The sequence below is a fragment of the Saccopteryx leptura genome, chromosome 6 (assembly GCF_036850995.1).
Source record: "Saccopteryx leptura isolate mSacLep1 chromosome 6, mSacLep1_pri_phased_curated, whole genome shotgun sequence".
In the NCBI taxonomy this organism is placed as follows: Eukaryota; Metazoa; Chordata; class Mammalia; order Chiroptera; family Emballonuridae; genus Saccopteryx; species Saccopteryx leptura.
In genome coordinates this window covers 143154419-143171259 of record NC_089508.1, presented here as the reverse complement: position 1 = coordinate 143171259, position 16841 = coordinate 143154419, and the positions used below count along the sequence as shown (strand labels likewise).

The 16841-nt window shown below is 36.9% G+C and overlaps 1 gene segment (V, D, J or C); it reads right to left on the bottom strand.

Annotated features, from left to right (window-relative positions):
• LOC136407775 (T cell receptor gamma constant 1-like) overlaps positions 1–16554 on the bottom strand; it is a 62753-nt gene extending 46199 nt beyond the window's left edge. Inside the window, 2 exon segments of the C gene segment in view lie at positions 16012–16326; positions 16435–16554. Coding sequence covers positions 16012–16326; positions 16435–16477 — 358 coding nt within the window.
• Positions 16555–16841: the final 287 nt, after the last annotated feature.

Sequence of the window (16841 nt, the reverse complement as noted above, 5' to 3'; positions counted from 1 at the left end):
AGACAATAGACACTGTTACTTCACTTTCTTCCTGAAGAATTCATGCACTGAAATCATTTCTAACTTGATAGCGGAAACAAATAAGAACATATCATGTTTGAAAATTTGGAGTGCTATCAATACATAAAAAGTATGTACTCCACCATAGCTTTTCCTAAAATTTGTTATTTTTTTAATTTGCTTTTTAGAAACTGAGATAAAACTGACATAATTCTCCCACTTCTTACTATAATTTTACCTAGTGCTTCTCACTGAGTAACCACAGGCCTTTTTTGTTCTGCTTTCCCTAGTGCTTCTGATCTCTTATGTTTATTTTGTGGTCTGATTGTGACTTTGAGTTAGGTCTTCTCAAATAGATTTGGAAATAGGCAGATTAAGTAAATAACAAGGAGTTTGAGCATTATCACTTGTTTCCTTTTCTGCCTGTGGATTGATAGTTCAATCAGGTCTCACTCAAAGATGACCTGACAAGTGAGAGAATGTGTGTGTGAACCCAGCTCTGTGATGTACGTGCACCACATGCAGAACTCAGGCTGAGTGCCAAACATAAGGGGAGGTTTCCTTCCCAAAATGATCTCTCCCGAAACAGGGGTGAGATAATTTCAGTCTTTGTGCAACATCTCATATTAATAGATGCTCTTCCATTACTCTGCTTTTATCAAAAAATTCTATTGAAACAAGAAATCAAACTAAAATAAATTAATCTTTAAAATTTATTTTCAAGAAGATCAATGAAACCAAGGGCTGGTTCTTTGCAAAGGTAAACAAGATTGATGAACCTCTAACCAGACTCACCAAGAAAAAAAAGAAAGAAGACTAATATAAATAAAATTAGAAATGAGAGTGGAGAAGTAACAACTGACACAGCAAAAGTACAAGGATTGTAAGAAAATACTATGAAGAACTGTATGCCAAAAAATTAGACAACCTGGGTGAAATGGACAAATTTCTTGAAACACATAATCTTTCAAAAATCAATCTGGAAGAATCAGAAAACCTAAACAGAATGATTACAACAAATGAGTTCGAAACAGTTATCAAAACACACCCAACAAACAAAAGCCCTGGGCCAGACAGCTTCACAGGCGAATTCTACCAAATATTCAAAGAAAAATTAATCCTGTTCTTCTCAAGCTATTTCAAAAAATTCAAGAGGAGAAAAGACTTCCAAGCTCCTTTTATGAGGCAAGCATAATCCTTATTCTAAAACCAGGCAAAGACAATACAAAGAAAGAAAACTATAGGCTAATATTCCTGATGAATTTAGATGCTGAAATTCTCAACAAAATATTAGCAAATCAGTTCCAACAATACATGAAAAAAATCATATATCATGATCAAGTGGGATATATTCTGGGGAGGCAAGGCTGGTACAATATTTGCAAATTAATCAATGTGATTCATCATATAAACAAAAGGAAAGAGAAAAATCACATGATAATATCAATAGATGCAGAAAAAGCATTTGATAAAATCCATTTATGATCAAAACTCCCAACAAAGTGGGAATACAGGGAACATACCTCAACATGATAAAGGCCATCTATGACAACTCACAGCCAATGTCATAATCAATGGGCAAAAATTAAAAGCAATTCCCTTAAGATCAGGAAGAAGACAGGGTGCCCCCTTTCACCACTCTTATTCAACATAGTTCTGGAAGTCCTAGCCACAGCAATCAGACAAGAAGAAGAAATAAGGGCATCCAAACTGGAAATGAAGAAGTAAAACTATCATTATTTGCTGATGATATAATATTGTACATAGAAAATCATAAAGTCACAGTCAAAAAACTACTGGACCTGATAAATGAATTCAATCTCCTTCATAAAAGAAAATAATCTCCTTCACTATTGCAAAAAAAAAAAAATACCTAGGAGTAACTAACCAAGGAGGTTAAAGACTTGTACTCAGAAAATTATAAAACATTGATAAAAGAAATCAAGGAAGATACAAACAAGTGGAAGCATATACTATGTTTATAGATAGGAAAAATAAATATCATTAAAATGTCTATATTACCCAAAGCAATTCATAAATTAAATACAATTCCAATTAAAATACCAATGACATACTTCAAAGATATAGAACAAATATTTGAAAAATTTATATAGAACTAAAAAAGAACACAAATAGCCTCAGCAATCTTGAAAAAGAAGAATAAAGTGAATAGTATCACACTTCCTAATATTGAGTTATACTACAAGGCCATTGTAATAAAAAAAGCTTGGTATGGCATAAGAACAGGCATATAGGTCAATGGAACAAAACAGAAAACCAGAACTAAACCCACACCTATATGGATAATTGATATTTGACAAAGAGGGTAAGAGCATACAATGGAGTAAAGACAGCCTCTTTAACACATGGTGTTGGGAAAATTGGAGAGCTATCTGCAAAAAAAAATGAAATTAGACCACCAACTTACACCATTTGCAAAAATAAACTCAAAATGGATAAAAGACTTAAATGTAAGTCGTGAAACCTTAAACATCTTAGAAGAAAACATAGGCAGTAAGCTCTCTGACATCTCTCGCAGCAATATATTTGATGATTTATCTCCACGGGCAAGTGAAATAAAGGACAGGATGAACAAATGGAACTATATCAAACTAAAAAGCTTTTGTACAGCTAAAGACAATACGAACATAATAAGAAGACAAACCACACAATTGGAGAACATATTTGACAATACGTCTGATAAGGGGTTAATAACCAAAATTTATTTAAAAGCTTCTAAAACTCAACACCAAGAAAATAAACAATCCAATAAAAAAATGCTCAGAAAAAATGAATAGACACTTCTCTAAAGAGGACATACAGATGGCCAATAGGCAGATTAAAAAATGTTCAACATCACTAATCATTAGAGAAATGCAAATTTAAGTCACAGTGAGATACCACCTCACACCAGACAGAATGGCACTCATCAACAAAACAACACATAATAAGTGCTGGAGAGGATGTGGAGAAAAGGGAACCCTCCTGCACTGCTGGTGAGAATGCAGACTTGTGCAACCACTGTGGAAAACAGTATGAAGATTCCTCAAAAAATTAAAAATGGAACTGCCTTTTGATCCAGCTATCCCAATGTTAGGAATACATCCTAAGAATACCAAATCCTGATACAAAAGAAGAAATGCATCTTCATGTTTATTGCAGCATTGTTTACAATAACCAAGATCTGGATGCAGCCCAACTGTCCATCAGTGGACAAGTGGATTAAAAAGCATTGGTACATATACACAATGGAATACTATGCGGCTGTGAAAAAGAGGGAGATCTTACCTTTTGTGACAACATGGATGGACCTGGAAACTATTATGCTAAGTGAAATAAGCCAGGCAGAGAAAGAAAATATTATATGACCTCACTCATTTGAGGAATCCAATGAACAATGTGAACTAAGGAACAGAATAGAGGCAGAGGTGGGATCAAAGGGACCAGAGGGAAAGGGGACAGAGAGAAAAGGGATGAGAGAATAGGATCAGAGAAAGGAAAGAGATTGGTGAAATTATATACACAATACACAGCGTTATATAGAGAGTAGAAAAGTAAATCTTGGAGGAAAGGGGGGAAGGTGTGTGTAGAGTGGGGAAGGGGGAGGTTCAGTGGAACACGAGGGTGGGGGGATGTACTCAGTGGGACAGTTGAATCTATGTAAACAATAAATTAAAATAAATAAATAACATTTATTTTCAAAGTTCGATTAATACTAGTTTCAGAGCTAGCACTGGTAATAGGCAGTTAGTAAATTTAAAAGGATAACAGGGATTAATTCTAAAGCAACATTTTTCTAGAATCCAGTTCCCACTGATCAGACTCCTGCATGCTTCCCAACCAGGATCCATCCTCGATGCTCGAATCAACCGAGTTATCCTTAGTGCCTGAGGCTGATATTCAGACCAATCAAGCCACTGGCTGCATGAGGGGAAGAGAAGATGGTCGCCTCTTATGTATAGCTTGACCAGGGATTGAACCCAGGACATCAGCATTCTGGGTTGACACTCGATTCTCTGAGCCAACTAACTGTTCAAGGTCAAGAATTAACTCTTTTTTTTTTTTTTTTTTTTTTTTTACAGTGACAGAGAGAGAGATAGACAGGGACAGACAGGCAGGAACGGAGAGATGAGAAGCATCAATCATTAGCTTTTCATTGCGCATTGCAACACCTTAGCTGCTCATTGATCACTCTCTCATATGTGCCTTGACTAAGGGCCCTCAGCAGACCGAGTAACCCCTTGCTCGAGCCAGCGACCTTGGGTCCAAGCTGGTGAGCTTTTGCTCAAACCAGATGAGCCCGCGCTCAAGCTGGCAACCTCGGGGTCTCGAACCTGGGTCCTCTGCATTTCAGTCCGACGCTCTATTCACTGCGCCACCGCCTGGTCAGGCAAGAATTAACTCTTAATGATGGTCTCTTAAGCTATTTATTGCTGAAATACCGCTTCTTTGGACTTACTGCCTTTACAGTTTCCAGGGCATTGACTATACATTCTGTGCTGCTTATCAGAGGATCCTAGTTGGTTTGGTAATTCTGCTGTCCTGTCATTAGTGGAAGGCAGCTCTGAGTTATGCAATTCAGTTAGTGATGGAATTTAGTACCAGCCTTAGTTCTTTTATGAGCCACAATATTTCTAGCAAATTTGATGCCAATACAAAAGGAAAATTGAGTGGAATGGTGTCAAAATGACTTGTTTTTTCTTTAAAAAAATTTTTTCCCCACTGATTGAAATACAGAGAAATGAAGGGAGAGAGAGAGATCCATCAACTTGTTCCCCTTAGTTGTGTAATCATTGATTACTTCTATATGCCCTGACTGGGGATCAAATTGTTGAACTTATTGCATGGGGACAACACTTCATCCACTAAGTCACCTGGCCAAGGCAAAATGACTTGTCATTTTATAGAAATAACATAAAAATCATATTTTGAGTATTTTGTAAATGCATATTCAACATGACTTATTTGATTGTTTTGGGGACAGAGAGAAGTGTCATGGTGAAAATAGAGCATTGTTTTTAGGCAAGAGTAGTAATATCAATTATTAGCTGTTACTAATTAAGTATTCAGTTAAAGAGACCATGAAAAAAGTCAAACTTTAGAAGATAGAAAACTTAATATTCAGAAGACAAAAAGATGACTTAATGTTTTAATATCACATAATGGTCCAGATCATGTACTTTGGAACAGGCAAGTCTGTATTGAATCCTAAACCTAGCCATATTAGCCAGTCATATGACTTGAGGCAAATAACCACACTACTTTAAGCCTCCGTTTTCTTATCTATGATATTGGAATAACAGAATCTCCTTCACAAGGCTATTGAGAAATGAGATACAGCACTGAAACTATTTAGCATGGGGGCTGGCTCTCAATAAAAATTAGCTGATATCATTATCTTTAATGGGAGGTATATTTCATAAGCAATAATTCTCACATAAATTAAGAAAGTAAACAATTCATGAACACAAGACCTCTGCCTTTATGGCAGCCACAGACAGAACATGGGGGCCAACCAAGCCAGAATCTAGAATACTCATCTACTAGACTAGAAACTTTTTGAATGTAGGGACTATGTATTTTTCATTGTTTTATCTTCTGTATTCAGCACAGAAAATATCTTTTGTAAATGTTTGCTGGAGAACAAATGAATAAATGAGAATGTAAAGCCATGCAGATTGTTTTCATGGGCTTTGAGCTGAAATGGCTTATTGAGCTAATAGTTCCATTAAACTGGTTCATCCTTAGCGTGATATAACAAGACTTGTGATAACAAATTGTGATGTTCTGTATGATGCACTGTACAAATTACGCTTTTACCATGCAGTTAGGGATAAGAGGAAAACTAATAACATAGTTTTATCAGGTTATTGAGAGTACGAAGCACTGTGTTTTTTTAATCAAAATATAGAAACAAGATAATTACTGAAAGTCTCTCTCAATTAAATGACTGTCTACAATAAAATATCTTAAACCAATAGCTGTACTAATGGCTCACAAAGACAGTACTTACAAAATATTGAGTCTACCCTTTTTTGTGTATGTGTATGCTATGAAAAGAATTTCAAACTGCTTATAAGCAGGAAAGTAAACAAATCATTCATGAAGTAGTTATTTCCATGTACAGTTATCAATAGTGGAAAAATTGCTGTTCATATGCTGAGGCTGAGAATGTGGTGAAAGGGGGTGATCCTAAATTGTTTTATCTAAATAACATCTTCCAGTTTTCAAAAAAAAAGTTATTCACCAGGAGGAATTATTATGAGTTTAGTTTCTTCTACAAATATCTTGACCCAGTCCTATCTAACACAATGGTTAGTCTCCTACAAAAACCTCACCATACCCCAAGCTTCATGATGTGACCAACATTGAGAAAAATGGCAATCTGATCTTCTGGGTTTCTCTGGAAGTCCTTAAATACAGATTTTGTGGCATCTGATATTTTATGTTTTCCTCAGATAAAGTGATTGGATGTCTGTTTTCCATAAAGGCAATAATCATTGAAAAGGATTGATAGAAAATAAAAAGAATAAGAGCAGGACAAGAAAAGATCAAGCCCAAGTTGATTGACTATAAGTTAGGTCACTCCTTTTCTAAATTACCTGGAAAAGAAGTCATGGGATGTAAGGACAACTCTTGTGAGCAAGCATTGCCTCTGGCTCTGAGGATGAAGCTGTGAAGTGGGCATGGTGGGCACTATCCATTCACAGCAGAACACAGCACCCAACATATTGGGAGACGACATGATGGTCAGATGAAAATTACATTTAAAAGTGTTTTAACTGAGCATTTTAAGTTATAATTAGTTAGAGCTTCAAATATCTTTTGTATTTATTGTATATATAAATGGTGTCAATTAATTCATTTCTGGTATCTTGTCTCTTTTCCCCCCTTATTCCATGACCATTAGAAGAATTATTTGGAGCTTTAGGAATTGTCTATATCTCACGATCCATGAAGAATTTAAGTTATTAAATACAAAATAGTAAGTAAAGAGTTATAAAATCTTTTATTAAGTTTGCAAGAAAATATGAGAAGTATATGAAGAAAACAGTATAAGAGATTTTACTAAAAGGCATAAAACAAAACCTGAATAAATTATAGATATACCATGTTCATCAAGAAAAACTCAATAACATGAATAAGCTAATATTTCCTAAATACCTATATATAAATTGACTACAATTCCAGTTAGAATTGCAACAATATTTTATTTTTGTTCTATGGTGTAAGGTTGGGGGTGGGTAAGGACTTTAAATGTTAAAATGGAGAACAAATATAAGGTATTGAAAAATTATTTTTAAAAAGTATTAATGAATAGACATTTTGCATAGAAGATAATACTTTTTACAAACTTGGAATAATACAATAATAGTATAAACATAATGAAATAAAATAAAGCAGAAGTCCTCCAGAAAATGCTTTAAATATATATCAATATTAAAATATGATGTGCAATTTTTAAATTGTACAGAAATGATAGCTTATTTGAAATTTTGACTTTACACTATTGATGATTTGCTGTGAAAACAAAAACAACTCTCTACCTCATACCATATACAATAGGTTCCAAGTGGATTAAAATTTAAATTAAAAAGCTGCTAGAGGCCCTGGCCAGTTGGCTCAGCGGTAGAGTGTCGGCCTGGCGTGCGGGGGACCCGGGTTCGATTCCCGGCCAGGGCACATAGGAGAAGCGCCCATTTGCTTCTCCACCCCCCCTCCTTCCTCTCTGTCTCTCTCTTCCCCTCCCGCAGCCAAGGCTCCATTGGAGCAAAGATGGCCTGGGCACTGGGGACGGCTCCTTGGCCTCTGCCCCAGGTGCTAGAGTGGCTCTGGTCACGGCAGAGCGATGCCCCGGAGGGGCAGAGCATCGCCCTCTGGTGGGCAGAGCGTCGCCCTTGGTGGGCATGCTGGGTGGATCCCAGTCGGACGCATGCGGGAGTCTGTCTGACTGTCTCTCCCCGTTTCCAGCTTCAGAAAAATACAAAAAAAAAAAAAAAAGCTGCTAGAAACAATTGTACCAAGCATATTTTCTGATCATAAAGCCTTAAAAATAGAATTCAACTGCAAAAAAACACCACAAAAATGTGGAAACTAAACAACGTAATTTTAAAAAATGAGTGGGTCAAAGAAGAAATAAGTGCAGAGATCAAAAGATACATACAGACAAATGAAAATAATAATACAAAATATCAGAATCTCTGGGATGCAACAAAAGCAGTAATAAGAGGGAAGTTCATATCACTACAGGCCTATATGAACAAATAAGAGAGAGCCCAAGTAAACCACTTAACCTTCCATCTTAAGGAACTAGAAAAAGAAGAACAAAGATAACCCAAACCAGCAGAAGAAAGGAAATAATAAAAATCAGAGCAGAAATAAATGAAATAGAAAACAGAAAAACTATAGAAAAAATTAATAAAAGAAGGAACTAGTTCTTTGAAAAGATCAACAAAATTGACAAACACCTGGCAAGACTCATCAAAGAAAAAAGAGAAAACTCATATAAACAAAATCCAAAATGAAAAAGAATAAATCACCACAGATATCATAGATATACAAAGAATTATTGTAGAATACTATGAAAAACTATATGCCACCAAATTCAACAATCTAGAAGAAATGAATAAATTCCTAGAAAAATACAATATTCCTAGACTGAGTCATGAAGAAGCAGAAAGCCTAAACAGACCCCTAAGTGGGGAGGAAATAGAAAAAAACTATTAAAAACCTCCCCAAAGCCTGACCAGGTGGTGGCACATTGGATAGAGTGTCAGACTGGGATGCGGAGGACCCAGGTTTGATACCCCGAGGTCGCCAGCTTGAGCGCAGGTTTATCTGGTTTGAGCAAAAAACTCACCAGCTTGGACCCAAGGTTGCTGGCTCAAGCAAGGGGTCACTCAGTCTGCTGAAGGCCCGCGGTCAAGGCACATATGAGAAAGCAATCAATAGAGAAACTTATAATTGATGCTTCTCATCTTTCTCCATTTCTGTCTGTCCCTATCTATCCCTCACTCTGACTCTCTCTCTCTCTCTGTCCCTGTAAAAAAAAAACAACAAAAAAACAAAAAACCTTCCCAAAAATAAAAGTCCAGGGCCAGACAGCTATACTAGTGAATTCTATCAAACATTCAAAGAAGACTTGATTCCTATTCTACTCAAAGTCTTCCAAAAAATTGAAGAAGAAGCAATACTTCCAAACACATTTTATGAGGCCAACATAACCCTCATACTGAACCTGACAAGGACAGCACACAAAAAAGAAAACTACAGACCAATATCTCTAATGAATACAGATGCTAAAATACTAAATAAAATACTAGCAAATCGAATATAACAACATATTAAAAATATAATACATCATGATCAAGTGAGATTCATCCCAGAATCACAAGGATGGTTCAACACACATAAAAACGGTTAACATAATACACCATATCAACAAAACAAAGAACAAAACCATATGATCTTATCAATAGATGCAGAAAAGGTATTTCGATAAAATACAACACAATTTTATGTTTAAAACACTCAACAAAATGGGTATAGAAGGAAAATATCTCAACATGATAAAGGCCATTATTGATAAACCATCAGCTAACATCATATTAAATGGCATAAAACAGAGGGCTTTCCCCCTTATATCAGTAAGAAGACTGGGTTGTCCACTCTCTCCACTCTTATTTAACGTGGTGCTGGAAGTTCTAGCCAGAGCAATCAGACAAGATAAAGAAATAAAAGGCGTTCATATTGGAAAAGAAGAAGTAAAAGTTTCACTTTTTGCAGATGATATGATCCTATACATCGAAAACCCCAAAGACTCCACAAAAAGATTACTAGAAACAATAAACCAATACAGTAAGGTCGCCGGATACAAAATTAATATACAAAGTCCATTACCTTCCTATATGCCAACAACAAAACATCAGAAAACAAATTAAAAAAATAATCCCCTTCATGGTTGCAAAAAATAAAATAAAATACCTAAGAATGAACATAACAAAGAATGTAAAGGACTTATATAATGAAACTACAAAGTATTGTTAAGGGAAATCTAAAAAGATACAATGAAATGAAAATATATTTCTTGTTCTTGGATAGGAAGGATATATATATAATCAAAATGACCATATTACCCAAAGCAATATACAAATTCAATGCAATTCCCATCAAAATTCCAATGGTATACTTTAAAGAAATGGAACAAAAAAATCATCAGATTTATATGGAACTATAAAAAGCACCAAGTAGCCAAAGCAATCTTAAGGAAAAAGAACGAAGCTGGGGGCATTACAATACCTGACTTCAAATTATATTATAGAGCCACAACAATCAAAACAGCATGGTATTGGCAGAAAAATAGACACTCAGACCAATGGATCACAATATAAAGCCCAGAAATAAAACCACATATATATGGTCAAATAATTTTTGATAAAGGAGTCAACAACACACAATGGAAAAAGAAAGCCTCTTCAACAAATGGTGCTGGGAAAACTGGAAAGCCACATGCAAAAGAATGAAACTTGACTACAGTTTGTCTCTTTGTACTAAAATTAATTCAAAATGGACTAAAGACCTAAATATAAGACCTGAAACAATAAAGTACATAGAAGAAAACACAGGTACTAAACTCATGGAACTTGGTTTTAAAGAGCATTTTATGAATTTGACTCCAAAGGCAAGAGAAGTGAAGGCAAAGATAAATGAATGGGACCACATCAAACTAAGAAGATTTTGCACAGCAAGAGAAACTGACAACAAAACAAACAGACAGCCAACTAAATGGGAAATGGTATTTTCAAACAACAGCTCAGATAAGGGCCTAATATCCAAAATATACAAAGAACTCATAAAACTCAACAGCAAACAAACAATCCAATAAAAACATGGAAAGAGGACATGAACAAACACTTCTCCCAGGAAAAAATACAAATGGCCAACAGATATATGAAAAGATGTTCATCTTAATTAGTTATTAGAGAAATGCAAATCAAAACTACAATGAGATACCACCTCACACCTGTTTGATTAGCTATTATCAACAAGACAGGTAATAGCAAGTGTTGGAGAGGCTGTGGAGAAAAAGGAACCCTCATACACTGTTGGTGGGAATGTAAAGTAGTACAAGTATTATGGAAGAAAGTATGGTGGTTCCTCAAAAAACTAAAAATAGAACTACCATATAACCCAGCAATCCCTGTACTGAGTACATACCCCAAAACTCAAAAACATTGGTACATAAAGACACATGCAGCCCCATGTTCATTACAGCATTGTCCACAGTGGCCAAGACATGGAAACAACCAAAAAGCCCTTCAATAGATGACTGGATAAAGAAGATGTAGTACATATATACTATGGAATACTACTCAGCCATAAGAAATGATGACATCGGATCATTTACAACATGGATGGATCTTGGTAACATTATACGGAGTGAAATAAGTTAATCAGAAAAAATAAGAACTGCATGATTCCATATATAGGTGGGACATGAAAACAAGACTAAGAGACAAGGAGAAGAGTGTGGTGGTTACCAAAGGGGGGGAGGAGTAGGGGAGGGGAGGGGCACAAAGAAAACCAGATAGAAGGTGACGGAGGACAATCTGACTTTGGGTGATAGGCATGCAGCATAATTAAATGTCAAAATAACCTGGAGATGTTTTCTTTGAACATATGTACCCTGATTTATTAATGTAACCCCATTAAAATTAATTTTTAAAAAAAGAAAGAAAAGAAAAAGAATGTTTACCACTTATGTGCAGACCTATTTCTGTACTCTCTTTTCTGATACTCTTATTTCTGTATCTGAATTTTCACCAATACCCCCACTGTCTTGATCAGTAGCTCATGTATGTCTAAGATTATAATGTTTTCAAAACTGTCTATTTCATGTCCTTTACCTTCTCATATAGATGATATTTTACAACTAGCCTTTTGATTTCTAAAAAGTTTTCATGAGGCCTGACCTGTGGTGGCACAGTGGATAAAGCATCAACCTGGAAACGCTGAGGTTGCCGGTTCAAAACCCTGGGCTTGCCTGGTCAAGGCACATATGGGAGTTGATGCTTCCTGCTCCTCCCCCCCCTTCTCTCTTTCTCCCCCCTCTCTATAGTGAATAAATAAAATCTTAAAAAAAAAAAAAAGATTCGTGAATGTCTTTGATATGTAAAATGACATCACTATAAAAAAAAAAGTTTTCATGAGATTTTGGTTGGAATTACTTTAAATCTTTTTTAATTTTGAGAACAATGTGACATCTTATATATATTGAGTCTTTCCATCCATGAACATGGCATACCTCTTCATTTATTTAGTTGTTCTTCAAGTTTTGTCATCAAAGTTTTTGTAGCATTCATTCTTTATATTTTGGTTAAATTTATCTCTAGATATTATATAGATTGTTGTTATCATTCTAAACAGTACTATTTTTGAAATTTTAATTTCCAACTGTTAATTGTCAGTAAAGTTGGCCCTTGAACAACTCAGATTTGAACTGCATGGGTCCACTTATATGCAGATTTTTTATTCAATAAATACAGTTGTTCCACCATATTCATGGGTTTTGCATCCACAGAGTCAACCAATGGATGATCAAAAATAGCATTTTCAATGCATAATTGGGACTTCCAAGATACAGAGGACCAAACTGTATGCATTTTTCTTGGTAATTTTATATAAGAAACATGAGCAACAGCAGATTTTGGTATTTGCAGGAGGTCCAGGAACCAATGGCCCACAATACCAAAGCCTAACTGTGGTTAAGATTTTGGGGAGTCAAAAGTTATTTACAGATTTTTGACTATGTGTGTGGGGGGCATCAATGCTCCAAACCCCCATGTTGTTCAAGGGTGAACTGTATATAGAATTGCAATAAATTTTGCATCTTTCTTTCTGTTTTAAAGCTGTACATACTCCATGATGCATGGGCCATCATTTGTTCAACCAATCTCTTATGTGTGTAATATTGGTATTTACATAATTATGTAATTACCAGTATTTTTCAGTTATACAATAATTAACTTTATACATATGTATTTTAATATTGTTGAAAGTTGTGCCTTCAGAGAAAATTTCTTTTCTTTTCTTTTCTTTTTTTTTTTTTACAGAGACAGAGAGAGAGTCAGAGAGAGGGATATAGATAGGGACAGATAGGAACGAAGAGAGATGAGAAGCATCATTCATTAGTTTTTTGTTGGGACACCTTGGTTGTTCATTGATTGCTTTCTCATATGTGCCTTGACCATGGGGCTACAGCAGACTGAGTAACCCCTTGCTCAAGCCAGTGACCTTGGGTCCAAGCTGGTGAGCTTCTGCTCAAACCAGATGAGCCAGCACTCAAGCTGGTGACCTCGAGGTCTTGAACCTGGGTCCTCCGCATCCCAGTCAGACACTCTATCCAATGCGCCACCACCTGGTCATACCAGAGGAAATTTCTAAAAAATTTTTGCTGGATGGAAAGGTAAATGCATACAAAGTGTTGTTAAACATTTCCAAATTTCTCTACAAAATATAGCATTTTGCATTTTTACCAGCAACATATGAGTGCCTATTTCTCCCCATTGCTTAAACAACAGAGCATATTATCAAACTTTGAATTTCTTACCAATCTCATGGGTGAGAAATAGTATCTCAGTGTAGTATTGATTTTAATTCATCTTATTATAGATAAAATTGAGAAGCTATTTTTATATCTCTTTTTATGAATTGACTTTTTATGTCATTGCCTTTTTCTGAAGGAATATTTTAAGTGTTTTTTCTTTGCTTTTTTTCTTCTTATTTTTTAGTAAGGGGAGGGGAGATAGACAAAATCCTGCATGAGCTCCAACTGGGATCCACCCAGAAACCTCCTTATTGGGTTAATGCTCTAATCAACCGACCTATTTTTAGCACCTGAGGGTGACTTGCTCAGAGCAACCAAGCTGTCCTCTGTGCCTGGGGCTGACACTGAAACCAATTGAGCCACTGGCTGCAGGAGGGAAAGAGAGAGAGAATGGGGAGGGGAGAAGAGAAGCAGATGGTTGCTTCTCTTGTGTGCCCTGACCAAGAATCAAACCCAGGATGCCCATACATTGGGTGGATGCTCTATCCCCTGAGCCAACCAGCCAGGCCTTTCTTGATTTTTAAAATGTAGTTTTATGCCAGGAATCGAAGGCTTTTATCTGCTAAACAGGTTACAAATAATTTCTATAGTCTGTGATTTGCACTTTGATTTACCTATGTTGCTTTCCCCCCATACAATTTGTTTTTATTTCATGTAATAATCAATATTTTCTCATATGTCTTGAATTTCAGTTAAAGTTACAAATTCATTTCTTAATGCTATGTTGCACAACAGAAACTGGCAAATGTTCTCTGTAGGTGTCAGATAACAAATATTTTGGCTTTGTGAAACTTGAGGTCTATGCTGTGACTACTCCCTTCTGCCACTGCAGTCTCAAAACTGTCATCGACAGTATGTAAATGAGTGGGCGTGGCTGTTTCAGAAATTTCAGGAACAGATTATCTATCAGAGAATGTCCTAAAAGAAAAGGTTACTTTTTTATTTCTATTGTTTCAAAAAAATAAGAAAATGTTATTATTTTAGTTTTATATTTTGTTCTTGTTTTATTATTATTATTATTATTATTATTATTATTTGCAAGAGAGAGAGACACAGAGACAGAGAGAGGCAGACAGGAAGAAGGACAAATGAGAAGCATCAACTTGTAGTTGTGACACTTTAGTTGTTAATTGATTGCTTCTCATTCGTGCCTGACCAAGGAGCTCCAGCCAAGCCAGCAACCTTGGGTTTTAGGCCAGCAATCTTTGCACTCAAGTCAGTGATCATGGATTCATGTATATGGTCACACACTCAAGCTGCTGACCTGCACTCAAGCTGGTGGGCCCATGCTCATCCCAGTAAACCTCAGGGTTTTGAAACTGGGTGTTTAGAATCCCAGATCAATACTCTACCCACTGTGTCAGCTTTTTTGTTCTTGTTTTATATTTGGAAAGTCAAATCAGTCTTTATACTGGTATATACTATATATATGGTATTTATTCTTACACTAGGAAGTCAACACTTACATCATTCTCAGCCCAGAGTAGTAGTCTACTTGTTCAGTAATTATTTTGTGAATAAGATTTTGTTTCCTCTTTAGCTGTGGGAGCTACAGACCAAATGCCTTTTCACGGCCTGTGTTTCAGAGGCCCATGCACGATGGTGGCAAGGACTGTCACTGAAGTCAGGAGCCCATTCGGCCACACTCAGTAGTAACCTAGTGGCCACATAAAAGTAAATGGCATCTCTCTGCCTGTTTCCTCATCTGTAAAAAGTGAATCAAAAACAGCATGTCAACGGATTGTCACAAGCATGAGGTGAATGAGAACAGTGCGTGAGAAGGAACAGCAGCTCTGAATGAATGAGCTATGGCCCTCGCTGGTCCCGGCAGAATCCAGGGAAAGGACCCTGATGCTTGTCACCTGGTATGTAATCATCTAGTGACCCAGGGACTGAGGCCTGCAGAAGGAAGGGCGCTGGCCCGGCTGTGACTCCATGCCTCAGTGTAAAGTGACTCATCTTCCTCCCCTGGGGAAGAGGGCAGCACTCCATCCCACATCCCCCTACTCCCAAATGTATGGAGTAAATAAAAGCTGAACATCCGCAGTACAGCTCACAGAATTGAAGTAGTGTGAGGTTAGGGGTCTCAAAGTAATTTTATCTCTCTAACTTTAATATTTTAAAAGTAAAGTAGAAGAAAGGACCCTTAGATTGCAAAGTGTTGTGATGATTACATAAGATGTAATATCACCAGCAAGTTTCCTGGCTCCATGGTTTCCCCTTTGATTCTGGCCACGTCACTTACATGACTGATGATCTCTGCAGGAAAAACCCGAGCACAATTCACATTCTATGGGGGGAGGTGCTGGCACCAGCTTGCAGCCTCTGCGGCCACCCACACAGAAAGGATGTGGTGGGCACAGCCCGGAGACAGTTCCTGTGCAGGTTATCCCCGCAGCTCTAACGTTGTGTTATGACATACCAGCAGGCACAGAAGTACATGGCTTCATCTTCTTTCTCCAAGAAATTTATTCTCAAGGTGGAAGTGGAATTGTTAACATTTTTACTTGCCTCATATTTGTTGTTCTTCTCACGAGCAGGGGTTGTCGAGACAACGTATATTAAATGCTCTATACCCTGCTCTGGTTTCTGCCGGTACCAGTGTATGTATTTTTTGCTAAAGGAGTCAGAGGACACCTTATAGGATGTACGGGCACTCATATATTTTTCCCCAGAAACTGATATTTCAGGTTGCTCCAACTTTAGCTGCCCAAAGCCAACTGTAAGCAGAAAAGAAATAAAAATCCCATGAACAAATGACATGTGCAGAGGTAACAATAAAGAATTTCTTTGGTCTTTCTTGTAGAGAAGTGATTGGGGCAACTCACAAGCCCAGAGGGAGAAGAAGAGGACAGCTTCCAGCTGTGGCATCCTGTAGGCCAGGCTGGCTCCAGGCAGAAGGAAAGAAAGTGAGGTCCCTGCTAGAGGACCAGAGACCAGAGGCGGGCTGTTTGTGATCTCAGAAGAAGTGGTGGCTCAGATGTTCCCTGGGCTCTTCATGGTATGCTGCAGATGTGCTCAGCATGGGCTTCCTGTGTCTTGTGAGTGCTGGGAAGATTGGGTGAGAGGGTGCATGAGCTGGCTAGAAAACCCTGGGATGAATGTGTTTGTGGCACAAGGATGGTTCTCATATCCAACTCAGCCTTTCCCATGAAATACCGTGTCACAGAAAGGTTGCTTCAGAAATCTGAAGATTTACTTGCTGTGTGGGAATAATGTATTCTTCCTCTTATTG